The 17,426-nt window shown below is 34.3% G+C and overlaps 1 protein-coding gene across 1 annotated transcript in view; it reads left to right on the top strand.

Moving 5' to 3' along the window:
- LOC148532444 (uncharacterized) overlaps positions 1 to 17,426 on the top strand; it is a 301,272-nt gene that overhangs the window by 101,303 nt on the left and 182,543 nt on the right. The window contains 1 exon segment of the mRNA XM_088467804.1: positions 1,877 to 3,115. Within this exon segment, the coding sequence (XP_088323930.1) occupies positions 1,877 to 3,115 (1,239 nt within the window).

Genomic DNA, 17,426 nt, shown 5'->3' with positions numbered 1-17,426 from the left:
GTGTGACTAACAATATCCTCCCCAGCAAGCTATCACCCATAACTATGAGCATGTGTGACTAACAATATCCTCCCCAGCAAGCTAGCCCACATAACTATGAGCATGTGTGACTAACAATATCCTCCCCAGCAAGCTGGCCTAACTATGAGCATATGTGACTAACAATATCCTCCCCAGCAAGCTAGCCCACATAACTATGAGCTTGTGTGACTAACAATATCCTCCCCAGCAAGCTAGCCCACATAACTATGAGCATGTGTGACTAACAATATCCTCCCCAGCAAGCTAGCCCACATAACTATGAGCATGTGTGACTAACAATATCCTCCCCAGCAAGCTAGATCACATAACTATGAGCATGTGTGACTAACAATATCCTCCCCAGCAAGCTGGCCCACATAACTATGAGGATGTGTGACTAACAATATCCTCCCCAGCAAGCTAGCCCATTACTATGAGCATGTGTGACTACCAATATCCTCCCCAGCAAGCTAGCCCACATAACTATGAGCTTGTGTGACTAACAATATCCACCCCAGCAAGCTAGGCCACATAACTATGAGCATATGTGACTAACAATATCCTCCCCAGCAAGCTAGCCCACATAACTAAGAGCACGTGTGACTAACAATATCCTCCCCAGCAAGCTAGCCCACATAACTATGAGCATGTGTGACTAACAATATCCTCCCCAGCAAGCTAGCCCACATAACTATGAGCATGTGTGACTAACAATATCCTCCCTAGCAAGCTAGCCCACATAACTATGAGCATCTGTGACTAACAATATCCTCCCCAGCAAGCTAGACCACATAACTATGAGCATGTGTGACTAACAATATCCTCCCCAGCAAGCTATCACACATAACTATGAGCATGTGTGACTAACAATATCCTCCCCAGCAAGCTAGCCCACATAACTATGAGCATGTGTGACTACCAATATCCTCCCCAGCAAGCTAGCCCACATAACTAAGAGCACGTGTGACTAACAATATCCTCCCCAGCAAGCTAGCCCACATAACTATGAACATATGTGACTAACAATATCCCATTGTGCTGATGAAATATCTATATTCCAATTAGCTAGCATTAAAGTGCAAGGACACAATCCTCCTTCTACGTAGATTGCAGGGCAAAGGTAACATTACCTAATATATACATACGACAGACAAGATGGGGTCTATAAAGCTGGAAAACCTTCATAATATTTTTGTCTGTTATATTATGACAGAAATCAGACATTGATGTGTAATTACTCGGGATAATAGGTACTGCAGGAATAGGTGAAAGATCCTTCATTCACTCAGCAGGCCCTGGACTTATGGGTAATGACTGTGGAGCGCAGCTTACCTGGAGGACATCTTAGTGAATTAAGCAGTAAGCGCTATTCGAAATGAATACTAAATTAAGCTATATATCTGGTGTAATGTAAAGCGAACGCTAATTTGTTTATGATTAAACATGCTTACCCTATATTTTCTCTTTACCAGTGTTCATAGAGACTCATATTTGTTGTACATTTGTAATTATAATACAGTGGTCACAGTTTACAAGTTGAAATTAAACAAATAAACATATTCATTATAGTAACATGTTGGTGTAGTGGTCAGCATTCCTGTCTCACAGAACTGAGTTCCCAACCAAGGCGTTATCTGTGTGGAGTTTGTATGTGTTTACTCCAACGCTCCAAAAATCATACTGGTAGGCTAATTGGCATCTGAAACAAATTAACCATAATTTGTATATGTATGTACATGTGATAGCGAATATAGATGGTAAGCTGCATTTGGGCAAGAACTGATGTGAATGAGTATATATTCACAGTGTGCACTATATAAAGAGCTGTGAATAATAAGTGATATTTTATTTCTAGCAGATGGACGCACAAGCATCAAGCTGGAGGGAGATCTCATTTTGTCTAAAGATATTGAAATAGAAGATAACATCACTCAAGTTTATCTAGGAGACAGCCCTATTATACTAAATATACATCCAGTACATCACAGTACAGCAATATCATCTAACCCCTCTAATCGTGAGGACTGTTCACCTGATACCTCAGCTTTTGTTACACATAGTGCAGCTCATATCGGTGATAAAAACTCTCCCTGTTCTAACTGTGGGAAATGTTTTTCATGTAAATCTCTTCTTGTGACACACCAGAGAAGTCACACAGGTGAGAAACAATTTCCATGTCCTGAATGTGGGAAATATTTTCCACATAAAAAAGCTCTTAATAGACATAAGAGACGTCACACAGGTGAGAAGCCATTTTCATGTTCTCAGTGTGTGAAATGTTTTACAGAGAAATCAGATCTTGTTATACATGAGAGAACACACACAGGTGAGAAGCCATTTTCATGTTTTCAGTGTGGGAAATGTTTTACATATAAAGCAGCTCTTGTTATACATCAAAGAAGTCACACAGGTGAGAACCCATTTCCATGCTCTGAGTGTGGGAAATGTTTTACATATAAATCAGTTCTTGTTACACATCAGAGACATCACACAGGTGAGAGGCCATTTTTATGTTCTGTGTGTGGGAAATGTTTTACATATAAATCAGTTCTTGTTACACATCAGAGACATCACACAGGTGAAAGGCCATTTCCATGCTCTGAGTGTGGGAAATGTTTTATATATAAAAATGATCTTGTTAGACATAAGAGAACTCACACAGGTGAGAAACCATTTCCATGCTCTAAGTGTGGGACATTTTTTAGATATAAATCAGCTCTTGTTAAACATCAGAAAACTCACATAGGTGAGAAACCATTTCCATGCTCTGAGTGTGGGAAATGTTTTAGATATAAATTAGATCTTGTTAAACATCAGAGACGTCACAAAGGTGAGAAACCATTTCCATGTTCTGAGTGTGGGAAATGTTTTACATATAAATCAGATCTTGTTAGACATCAGAAACGTCACACTGGTGAGAGGCCATTTCCATGCTCTGAGTGTGGGAAATGTTTTATAAATAAATCAGATCTTGTTAAACATCAGACAACTCATACAGGCGAGAAACCATTTTCATGTGAGTGTGGGAAATGTTTTCAACATAAATCAAGTCTTGGTAGACATCAGATGTCACACAAGAGAAAAGCATTTCTATGAGCTAATACAAGACAGGGCTGTAGCAACACCCCAGTCACATAGTATTTTGAAAATAAATAAGATTATACAATAATTTAAAATGGCTATTATAGCACAGCAGATGTAAATAAACAGACACAATACACAGTATATATTAGCATAAGACATGTTACACAAGCGACTGACATTATATCAAAAACAGGATATACATCATAGTCTTCATCATATATGTAAAGAATATGAAGAGCCCGAACGCGCCTTTCGGGATCATATATCCGTAGATACACATACAAAGAAACTAACCACTTCTAAATATATTGATTGCATATGTAACATTATAGAGTGTCAAATATAAGAGAAAAAAAAGGGGAAACTCCCAGATCTGCCTGGATATCAAAACTACACACATAAATAGAAGAAATTAAAAGAAAAAGATCAAAACAACCCACCCCAAAACCCCCCACCCTTTATAACCTAACCTCAACCTAGGTATACCTGGATCCCTAATTCCCTTCCCCATTCTACACAAACTACCTAACCCCCCCACCTCCATCCACAGAAATACAGGATAACAGAAATCCATGTATCTGATGAGAGCAATAGACTAATGACCCTAAGCTAGGTTCTGCCCAGCTCTACCACATTTCAAAGGAATGGTGTTTCTTCCATATAAAATATGTAACATTGTACTTATATATATGAAAACCAAATAAGAAAAGTAATTAAATAATTCAAACAACTGGATAAATAATAAACAAAATGAAAATATCCAAAGACTTTAGAACTAAATATTAGGTTTCAAATTATTAATCTTAGTCTGTCCAGGCCTCAGCCTCTTGTGAAATTATAGAAATAGTCCCGTCTCCATCTCCCCAAGGAGACACTATGGAGCATGGGAGCAATAAATTCTGTAAACTTTCTGGCATTGAAGAGTAAATAAAAAGGGGCATGAAGTACTTTAACGCTAAGTCCCGGAACTTTAACTTGTATGTTGGAAGTGGGGAACGGATCTCTGTACGAACCTCATCAAATTTGAGACATCCATAAGCCGAGAGGGCTTCAGAATCGGAGGTTAACACAGACCTTGGACAGAATACATCCAAATATTGCACTGTTGCAGGAGACATGTGAACAGCAGCTGCAGAACTCACAGACACGATCATCACATCCTCAAGCTTGGAAGGCAGCCCCAGAGTAAGGGCATTAATAGCCTGGATAATTTGCTGCATAGAGCCAGCCATCTTTGAGGTACGTAGCCACCAGTATAATAATCACAGCAAGGCAGGATAACCTGAGCAGCAGCCAGGAGGGAAATCATTGGCAAGATGATGGAGGCTAGCACACCACCAGAGCTTACCAGCACACAGCCACAAGGAGATCGACAGCTGGGAGGTAGCAGGCAGCAGGTATAAAGGAGAAATCCCAGGAAAAATCCTCAGATGACCACTGAAGTCGAGAACAACAGGGCAGATCAGCCGCAGCAGCAGAGATGTTGGTGCGCAGGGACACTTGCAGCCACCGCCCAAGAAGACAAGATGGCTGATGTCCGCTTCCAATACTCCTCAACTGATACAAATAAGAACCAGCAGGAGACACATACCGGATCCCACAGGACGCAGTCAGGCACCAGGATAGAGTCCACAGGTAAGTATAACAACAGGAGACAGCCCCGGGAGCTGGAGATAAGAGAAACGGGCCCCAGTGAGAGAGGACCTGGCCACTGCAAACTCCTGGAAATACACTGGGAGACACTACTGCAAACTTCCACCTCAGAGCCCAGTTAGTCTAGAAAGGGTAAAACACTGGAATATCCAGTTTGGGGGAGAAACAACCAGGAAAAACAGGATAATTGAAGGATATATACAGGAGATCTGGTAAAATGCTTCCTTCTCCTAGCTACTCCAGGCCACTCCCCTATAGTATTGTCTTTAGTCTATTAGATATCGTCACCACTCCGCAGTAATAACAGACCACGTCATTGTTATATAGGGGATACATATTATGTATATCAGTCATACACAGAGAAGATAAATACATTATTATACTATTAGATATCAGCACCAATCTCTGCAGTAATAACAGACCACGTCATTGTTATATAGAGGATACATGTTATGTATATCAGTCATACACAGAGAAGATAAATACATTATTATACTATTAGATATCAGCACCACTCTCTGCAGTAATAACAGACCACGTTGTTGTTATATAGGGGTTATATTTTATGTATATCAGTCATACACAGAGAAGATAAATACATTATTATACTATTAGATATCAGCACCACTCTCTGCAGTAATAACAGACCACGTCATTGTTATATAGAGGATACATTTTATGTATATCAGTCATACACAGAGAAGATAAATACATTATTAGTCTATTAGATATCAGCACCACTCTCTGCAGTAATAACAGACCACGTCATTGTTATATAGAGGATACATTTTATGTATATCAGTCATACACAGAGAAGATAAATACATTATTAGTCTATTAGATATCAGCACCACTCTCTGCAGTAATAACAGACCACGTCATTATTATATAGGGGATACATATTATGTATATCAGTCATACACAGAGAAGATAAATACATTATTATACTATTAGATATCAGCACCACTCTCTGCAGTAATAACAGACCACGTTGTTGTTATATAGGGGTTATATTTTATGTATATCAGTCATACACAGAGAAGATAAATACATTATTATACTATTAGATATCAGCACCACTCTCTGCAGTAATAACAGACCACGTCATTGTTATATAGGGGATACATTTTATGTATATCAGTCATACACAGAGAAGATAAATACATTATTAGTCTATTAGATATCGGCACCACTCTCTGCAGTAATAACAGACCACGTCATTGTTATATAGGGGATACATTTTATGTATATCAGTCATACACAGAGAAGATAAATACATTATTAGTCTATTAGATATCAGCACCACTCTCTGCAGTAATAACAGACCACGTCATTATTATATAGGGGATACATATTATGTATATCAGTCATACACAGAGAAGATAAATACATTATTATACTATTAGATATCAGCACCACTCTCTGCTGTAATAACAGACCACGTCATTGTTATATAGGGGATACATTTTATGTATATCAGTCATACACAGAGAAGATAAATACATTATTATACTATTAGATATCAGCACCACTCTCTGCTGTAATAACAGACCACGTCATTGTTATATAGGGGATACATTTTATGTATATCAGTCATACACAGAGAAGATAAATACATTATTAGTCTATTAGATATCGGCACCACTCTCTGCAGTAATAACAGACCACGTCATTGTTATATAGGGGATACATTTTATGTATATCAGTCATACACAGAGAAGATAAATACATTATTATACTATTAGATATCGGCACCACTCTCTGCAGTAATAACAGACCACGTCATTGTTATATAGGAGATACATTTTATGTATATCAGTCATACACAGAGAAGATAAATACATTATTATACTATTAGATATCAGCACCACTCTCTGCTGTAATAACAGACCACGTCATTGTTATATAGGGGATACATTTTATGTATATCAGTCATACACAGAGAAGATAAATACATTATTAGTCTATTAGATATCGGCACCACTCTCTGCAGTAATAACAGACCACGTCATTGTTATATAGGGGATACATTTTATGTATATCAGTCATACACAGAGAAGATAAATACATTATTATACTATTAGATATCAGCACCACTCTCTGCAGTAATAACAGACCACGTTGTTATATAGGGGATACATTTTATGTATATCAGTCATACACAGAGAAGATAAATACATTATTATACTATTATATATCAGCACCACTCTCTGCAGTAATAACAGACCACGTCATTGTTATATAGGGGATACATTTTATGTATATCAGTCATACACAGAGAAGATAAATACATTATTATACTATTAGATATCAGCACCACTCTCTGCAGTAATAACAGACCACGTTGTTATATAGGGGATACATTTTATGTATATCAGTCATACACAGAGAAGATAAATACATTATTATACTATTAGATATCGGCACCACTCTCCGCAGTAATAACAGACCACGTCATTGTTATATAGGGGATACATTTTATGTATATCAGTCATACACAGAGAAGATAAATACATTATTATACTATTAGATATCAGCACCACTCTCTGCAGTAATAACAGACCACGTTGTTATATAGGGGACACATTTTATGTATATCAGTCATACACAGAGAAGATAAATACATTATTATACTATTAGATATCAGCACCACTCTCTGCAGTAATAACAGACCACGTCATTGTTATATAGGGGATACATATTATGTATATCAGTCATACACAGAGAAGATAAATACATTATTATACTATTAGATATCAGCACCACTCTCTGCAGTAATAACAGACCACGTCATTGTTATATAGGGGATACATTTTATGTATATCAGTCATACACAGAGAAGATAAAATACATTATTATACTATTAGATATCAGCACCACTCTCTGCAGTAATAACAGACCACGTCATTGTTATATAGGGGATACATTTTATGTATATCAGTCATACACAGAGAAGATAAATACATTATTATACTATTAGATATCAGCACCACTCTCTGCAGTAATAACAGACCACGTCGTTGTTATATAGGGGATACATTTTATGTATATCAGTCATACACAGAGAAGATAAATACATTATTATACTATTAGATATCAGCACCACTCTCTGCAGTAATAACAGACCACGTCATTGTTATATAGGGGATACATTATATGTATATCAGTCATACACAGAGAAGATAAATACATTATTATACTATTAGATATCAGCACCACTCTCTGCAGTAATAACAGACCACGTCATTGTTATATAGGGGATACATTTTATGTATATCAGTCATACACAGAGAAGATAAAATACATTATTATACTATTAGATATCAGCACCACTCTCTGCAGTAATAACAGACCACGTCATTGTTATATAGGGGATACATTTTATGTATATCAGTCATACACAGAGAAGATAAATACATTATTATACTATTAGATATCAGCACCACTCTCTGCAGTAATAACAGACCACGTCATTGTTATATAGGGGATACATTATATGTATATCAGTCATACACAGAGAAGATAAATACATTATTATACTATTAGATATCAGCACCACTCTCTGCAGTAATAACAGACCACGTCATTGTTATATAGGGGATACATTTTATGTATATCAGTCATACACAGAGAAGATAAATACATTATTATACTATTAGATATCAGCACCACTCTCTGCAGTAATAACAGACCACGTCATTGTTATATAGGGGATACATTATATGTATATCAGTCATACACAGAGAAGATAAATACATTATTATACTATTAGATATCAGCACCACTCTCTGCAGTAATAACAGATCACGTCATTGTTATATAGGGGATACATTTTATGTATATCAGTCATACACAGAGAAGATAAATACATTATTATACTATTAGATATCAGCACCACTCTCTGCAGTAATAACAGACCACGTCATTGTTATATAGGGGATACATTATATGTATATCAGTCATACACAGAGAAGATAAATACATTATTATACTATTAGATATCAGCACCACTCTCTGCAGTAATAACAGACCACGTCATTGTTATATAGGGGATACATTTTATGTATATCAGTCATACACAGAGAAGATAAATACATTATTATACTATTATATATCAGCACCACTCTCTGCAGTAATAACAGACCACGTCATTGTTATATAGGGGATACATATTATATATATCAGTCATACACAGAGAAGATAAATACATTATTATTCTATTAGATATCAGCACCACTCTGCAGTAATAACAGACCACGTCATTGTTATATAGGGGATACATTTTATGTATATCAGTCATACACAGAGAAGATAAATACATTATTATACTATTAGATATCAGCACCACTCTCTGCAGTAATAACAGACCACGTCATTGTTATATAGGGGATACATTTTATGTATATCAGTCATACACAGAGAAGATAAATACATTATTAGTCTATTAGATATCGGCACCACTCTCTGCAGTAATAACAGACCACGTCGTTGTTATATAGAGGATACATTTTATGTATATCAGTCATACACAGAGAAGATAAATACATTATTATACTATTAGATATCAGCACCACTCTCTGCAGTAATAACAGACCACGTCGTTGTTATATAGAGGATACATATTATGTATATCAGTCATACACAGAGAAGATAAATACATTATTATACTATTAGATATCAGCACCACTCTCTGCAGTAATAACAGACCACGTCGTTGTTATATAGGGGATACATTATATGTATATCAGTCATACACAGAGAAGATAAATACATTATTATACTATTAGATATCAGCACCACTCTGCAGTAATAACAGACCACGTCATTGTTATATAGGGGATACATTTTATGTATATCAGTCATACACAGAGAAGATAAATACATTATTATACTATTACATATCAGCACCACTCTCTGCAGTAATAACAGACCACGTCATTGTTATATAGGGGATACATTTTATGTATATCAGTCATACACAGAGAAGATAAATACATTATTATACTATTAGATATCAGCACCACTCTCTGCAGTAATAACAGACCACGTCATTGTTATATAGGGGATACATTTTATGTATATCAGTCATACACAGAGAAGATAAATACATTATTATACTATTACATATCAGCACCACTCTCTGCAGTAATAACAGACCACGTCGTTGTTATATAGGGGATATATATTATGTATATCAGTCATACACAGAGAAGATAAATACATTATTATACTATTAGATATCAGCACCACTCTCTGCAGTAATAACAGACCACGTCATTGTTATATAGGGGATACATATTATGTATATCAGTCATACACAGAGAAGATAAATACATAATTATACTATTATATATCAGCACCACTCTCTGCAGTAATAACAGACCACGTCATTGTTATATAGGGGATACATTTTATGTATATCAGTCATACACAGAGAAGATAAATACATTATTATACTATTACATATCAGCACCACTCTCTGCAGTAATAACAGACCACGTCGTTGTTATATAGGGGATACATTTTATGTATATCAGTCATACACAGAGAAGATAAATACATTATTATACTATTAGATATCAGCACCACTCTGCAGTAATAACAGACCACGTCATTGTTATATAGGGGATACATATTATGTATATCAGTCATACACAGAGAAGATAAATACATTATTATACTATTATATATCATCACCACTCTCCGCAGTAATAACAGACCACGTTGTTGTTATATAGGGGATACATTTTATGTATATCAGTCATACACAGAGAAGATAAATACATTATTATACTATTAGATATCAGCACCACTCTCTGCAGTAATAACAGACCACGTCATTGTTATATAGGGGATACATTTTATGTATATCAGTCATACACAGAGAAGATAAATACATTATTATACTATTAGATATCAGCACCACTCTCTGCAGTAATAACAGACCACGTCGTTGTTATATAGGGGATACATATTATGTATATCAGTCATACACGGAGAAGATAAATACATTATTATACTATTATATATCAGTACCACTCTCCGCAGTAATAACAGACCACGTCATTGTTATATAGAGGATACATTTTATGTATATCAGTCATACACAGAGAAGATAAATACATTATTATACTATTAGATATCAGCACCACTCTCTGCAGTAATAACAGACCACGTCATTGTTATATAGGGGATACATATTATGTATATCAGTCATACACAGAGAAGATAAATACATTATTATACTATTAGATATCAGCACCACTCTCTGCAGTAATAACAGACCACGTTGTTATATAGGGGATACATTTTATGTATATCAGTCATACACAGAGAAGATAAATACATTATTATACTATTATATATCAGCACCACTCTCTGCAGTAATAACAGATCATGTCATTGTTATATAGGGGATACATATTATGTATATCAGTCATACACAGAGATGATAAATACATTATTATACTATTAGATATCAGCACCACTCTCTGCAGTAATAACAGACCACGTCATTGTTATATAGGGGATACATATTATGTATATCAGTCATACACAGAGAAGATAAATACATTATTATACTATTATATATCAGCACCACTCTCTGCAGTAATAACAGACCACGTCATTGTTATATAGGGGATACATATTATGTATATCAGTCATACACAGAGAAGATAAATACATTATTATACTATTAGATATCAGCACCACTCTCTGCAGTAATAACAGACCACATCATTGTTATATAGAGGATACATTTTATGTATCTCAGTCATACACAGAGAAGATAAATACATTATTATACTATTAGATATCAGCACCACTCTCTGCAGTAATAACAGACCACGTCATTGTTATATAGGGGATATATTTTATGTATATCAGTCATACACAGAGAAGATAAATACATTATTATTCTATTAGATATCAGCACCACTCTCTGCAGTAATAACAGACCACGTCATTGTTATATAGGGGATACATATTATGTATATCAGTCATACACAGAGAAGATAAATACATTATTATACTATTAGATATTAGCCCCACTCTCTGCAGTAATAACAGACCACGTCATTGTTATATAGGGGATACATTTTATGTATATCAGTCATACACAGAGAAGATAAATACATTATTATACTATTAGATATCAGCACCACTCTCTGCAGTAATAACAGACCACATCATTGTTATATAGAGGATACATTTTATGTATCTCAGTCATACACAGAGAAGATAAATACATTATTATACTATTAGATATCAGCACCACTCTCTGCAGTAATAACAGACCACGTCGTTGTTATATAGGGGATACATATTATGTATATCAGTCATACACAGAGAAGATAAATACATTATTATACTATTAGATATCAGCACCACTCTCTGCAGTAATAACAGACCACGTCATTGTTATATAGGGGATATATTTTATGTATATCAGTCATACACAGAGAAGATAAATACATTATTATTCTATTAGATATCAGCACCACTCTCTGCAGTAATAACAGACCACGTCATTGTTATATAGGGGATACATTTTATGTATATCAGTCATACACAGAGAAGATAAATACATTATTATACTATTAGATATCAGCACCAGTCTCTGCAGTAATAACAGACCACGTCATTGTTATATAGGGGATACATTTTATGTATATCAGTCATACACAGAGAAGATAAATACATTATTATATTATTAGATATCAGCACCACTCTCTGCAGTAATAACAGACCACGTCATTGTTATATAGGGGATACATTTTATGTATATCAGTCATACACAGAGAAGATAAATACATTATTATACTATTAGATATCAGCACCACTCTCTGCAGTAATAACAGACCACGTCATTGTTATATAGGGGATACATTTTATGTATATCAGTCATACACAGAGAAGATAAATACATTATTATATTATTAGATATCAGCACCACTCTCTGCAGTAATAACAGACCACGTCATTGTTATATAGGGGATACATTTTATGTATATCAGTCATACACAGAGAAGATAAATACATTATTATACTATTAGATATCAGCACCACTCTCTGCAGTAATAACAGACCACGTCGTTGTTATATAGGGGATACATATTATGTATATCAGTCATACACAGAGAAGATAAAATACATTATTATACTATTAGATATCAGCACCACTCTCTGCAGTAATAACAGACCACGTCGTTGTTATATAGGGGATACATTTTATGTATATCAGTCATACACAGAGAAGATAAATACATTATTATACTATTAGATATCAGCACCACTCTGCAGTAATAACAGACCACGTCATTGTTATATAGAGGATACATTTTATGTATATCAGTCATACACAGAGAAGATAAATACATTATTATACTATTAGATATCAGCACCACTCTCTGCAGTAATAACAGACCACGTCGTTGTTATATAGGGGATACATTTTATGTATATCAGTCATACACAGAGAAGATAAATACATTATTATACTATTAGATATCAGCACCACTCTCTGCAGTAATAACAGACCACGTCATTATTATATAGGGGATACATTTTATGTATATCAGTCATACACAGAGAAGATAAATACAATATTATACTATTATATATCAGCACCACTCTCTGCAGTAATAACAGACCACGTCGTTGTTATATAGGGGGATACATTATATGTATATCAGTCATACACAGAGAAGATAAATACATTATTATACTATTAGATATCAGCACCACTCTCTGCAGTAATAACAGACCACGTCGTTGTTATATAGGGGATATATATTATGTATATCAGTCATACACAGAGAAGATAAATACATTATTATACTATTAGATATCAGCACCACTCTCTGCAGTAATAACAGACCACATCATTGTTATATAGGGGATACATATTATGTATATCAGTCATACACAGAGAAGATAAATACATTATTATACTATTAGATATCAGCACCACTCTCTGCAGTAATAACAGACCACGTCATTGTTATATAGGGGATACATTTTATGTATATCAGTCATACACAGAGAAGATAAATACATTATTATACTATTATATATCAGCACCACTCTCTGCAGTAATAACAGACCACGTCATTGTTATATAGGGGATATATTTTATGTATATCAGTCATACACAGAGAAGATAAATACATTATTATACTATTAGATATCAGCACCACTCTCTGCAGTAATAACAGACCACGTCATTGTTATATAGGGGATACATTTTATGTATATCAGTCATACACAGAGAAGATAAATACATTATTATACTATTAGATATCAGCACCACTCTCTGCAGTAATAACAGACCACGTCATTGTTATATAGGGGATACATTTTATGTATATCTGTCATACACAGAGAAGATAAATACATTATTATACTATTAGATATCAGCACCACTCTCTGCAGTAATAACAGACCACGTCATTGTTATATAGGGGATACATTATATGTATATCAGTCATACACAGAGAAGATAAATACATTATTATACTATTATATATCAGCACCACTCTCTGCAGTAATAACAGACCACGTCATTATTATATAGGGGATACATTTTATGTATATCAGTCATACACGGAGAAGATAAATACATTATTATACTATTAGATATCAGTACCACTCTCTGCAGTAATAACAGACCACGTCATTGTTATATAGGGGATACATATTATGTATATCAGTCATACACAGAGAAGATAAATACATTATTATACTATTAGATATCAGCACCACTCTCTGCAGTAATAACAGACCACGTCATTATTATATAGGGGATACATATTATGTATATCAGTCATACACAGAGAAGATAAATACATTATTATACTATTATATATCATCACCACTCTCCGCAGTAATAACAGACCACGTTGTTGTTATATAGGGGGATACATTATATGTATATCAGTCATACACAGAGAAGATAAATACATTATTATACTATTAGATATCAGCACCACTCTCTGCAGTAATAACAGACCACGTCGTTGTTATATAGGGGATACATATTATGTATATCAGTCATACACAGAGAAGATAAATACATTATTATACTATTAGATATCAGCACCACTCTCTGCAGTAATAACAGACCACGTCATTGTTATATAGGGGATACATTTTATGTATATCAGTCATACACAGAGAAGATAAATACATTATTATACTATTAGATATCAGCACCAGTCTCTGCAGTAATAACAGACCACGTCATTGTTATATAGGGGATACATTTTATGTATATCAGTCATACACAGAGAAGATAAATACATTATTATACTATTAGATATCAGCACCAGTCTCTGCAGTAATAACAGACCACGTCATTGTTATATAGGGGATACATTTTATGTATATCAGTCATACACAGAGAAGATAAATACATTATTATATTATTAGATATCAGCACCACTCTCTGCAGTAATAACAGACCACGTCATTGTTATATAGGGGATACATTTTATGTATATCAGTCATACACAGAGAAGATAAATACATTATTATACTATTAGATATCAGCACCACTCTCTGCAGTAATAACAGACCACGTCGTTGTTATATAGGGGATACATATTATGTATATCAGTCATACACAGAGAAGATAAAATACATTATTATACTATTAGATATCAGCACCACTCTCTGCAGTAATAACAGACCACGTCGTTGTTATATAGGGGATACATTTTATGTATATCAGTCATACACAGAGAAGATAAATACATTATTATACTATTAGATATCAGCACCACTCTGCAGTAATAACAGACCACGTCATTGTTATATAGAGGATACATTTTATGTATATCAGTCATACACAGAGAAGATAAATACATTATTATACTATTAGATATCAGCACCACTCTCTGCAGTAATAACAGACCACGTCGTTGTTATATAGGGGATACATTTTATGTATATCAGTCATACACAGAGAAGATAAATACATTATTATACTATTAGATATCAGCACCACTCTCTGCAGTAATAACAGACCACGTCATTATTATATAGGGGATACATTTTATGTATATCAGTCATACACAGAGAAGATAAATACAATATTATACTATTATATATCAGCACCACTCTCTGCAGTAATAACAGACCACGTCGTTGTTATATAGGGGGATACATTATATGTATATCAGTCATACACAGAGAAGATAAATACATTATTATACTATTAGATATCAGCACCACTCTCTGCAGTAATAACAGACCACGTCGTTGTTATATAGGGGATATATATTATGTATATCAGTCATACACAGAGAAGATAAATACATTATTATACTATTAGATATCAGCACCACTCTCTGCAGTAATAACAGACCACGTCATTATTATATAGGGGATACATATTATGTATATCAGTCATACACAGAGAAGATAAATACATTATTATACTATTATATATCATCACCACTCTCCGCAGTAATAACAGACCACGTTGTTGTTATATAGGGGGATACATTATATGTATATCAGTCATACACAGAGAAGATAAATACATTATTATACTATTAGATATCAGCACCACTCTCTGCAGTAATAACAGACCACGTCGTTGTTATATAGGGGATACATATTATGTATATCAGTCATACACAGAGAAGATAAATACATTATTATACTATTAGATATCAGCACCAGTCTCTGCAGTAATAACAGACCACGTCATTGTTATATAGGGGATACATTTTATGTATATCAGTCATACACAGAGAAGATAAATACATTATTATATTATTAGATATCAGCACCACTCTCTGCAGTAATAACAGACCACGTCATTGTTATATAGGGGATACATTTTATGTATATCAGTCATACACAGAGAAGATAAATACATTATTATACTATTAGATATCAGCACCAGTCTCTGCAGTAATAACAGACCACGTCATTGTTATATAGGGGATACATTTTATGTATATCAGTCATACACAGAGAAGATAAATACATTATTATATTATTAGATATCAGCACCACTCTCTGCAGTAATAACAGACCACGTCATTGTTATATAGGGGATACATTTTATGTATATCAGTCATACACAGAGAAGATAAAATACATTATTATACTATTAGATATCAGCACCACTCTCTGCAGTAATAACAGACCACGTCGTTGTTATATAGGGGATACATTTTATGTATATCAGTCATACACAGAGAAGATAAATACATTATTATACTATTAGATATCAGCACCACTCTGCAGTAATAACAGACCACGTCATTGTTATATAGAGGATACATTTTATGTATATCAGTCATACACAGAGAAGATAAATACATTATTATACTATTAGATATCAGCACCACTCTCTGCAGTAATAACAGACCACGTCGTTGTTATATAGGGGATACATTTTATGTATATCAGTCATACACAGAGAAGATAAATACATTATTATACTATTAGATATCAGCACCACTCTCTGCAGTAATAACAGACCACGTCGTTGTTATATAGGGGGATACATTATATGTATATCAGTCATACACAGAGAAGATAAATACATTATTATACTATTAGATATCAGCACCACTCTCTGCAGTAATAACAGACCACGTCGTTGTTATATAGGGGATATATATTATGTATATCAGTCATACACAGAGAAG

Source organism: Taudactylus pleione, unplaced genomic scaffold (genome assembly GCF_031769625.1).
Source record: "Taudactylus pleione unplaced genomic scaffold, aTauple2 ptg000076l, whole genome shotgun sequence".
Classification (NCBI taxonomy): domain Eukaryota; kingdom Metazoa; phylum Chordata; class Amphibia; order Anura; family Myobatrachidae; genus Taudactylus; species Taudactylus pleione.
The sequence above is the reverse complement of the archived record's forward strand: the minus strand, read 5'-3'. Positions and strand labels throughout refer to the sequence as shown.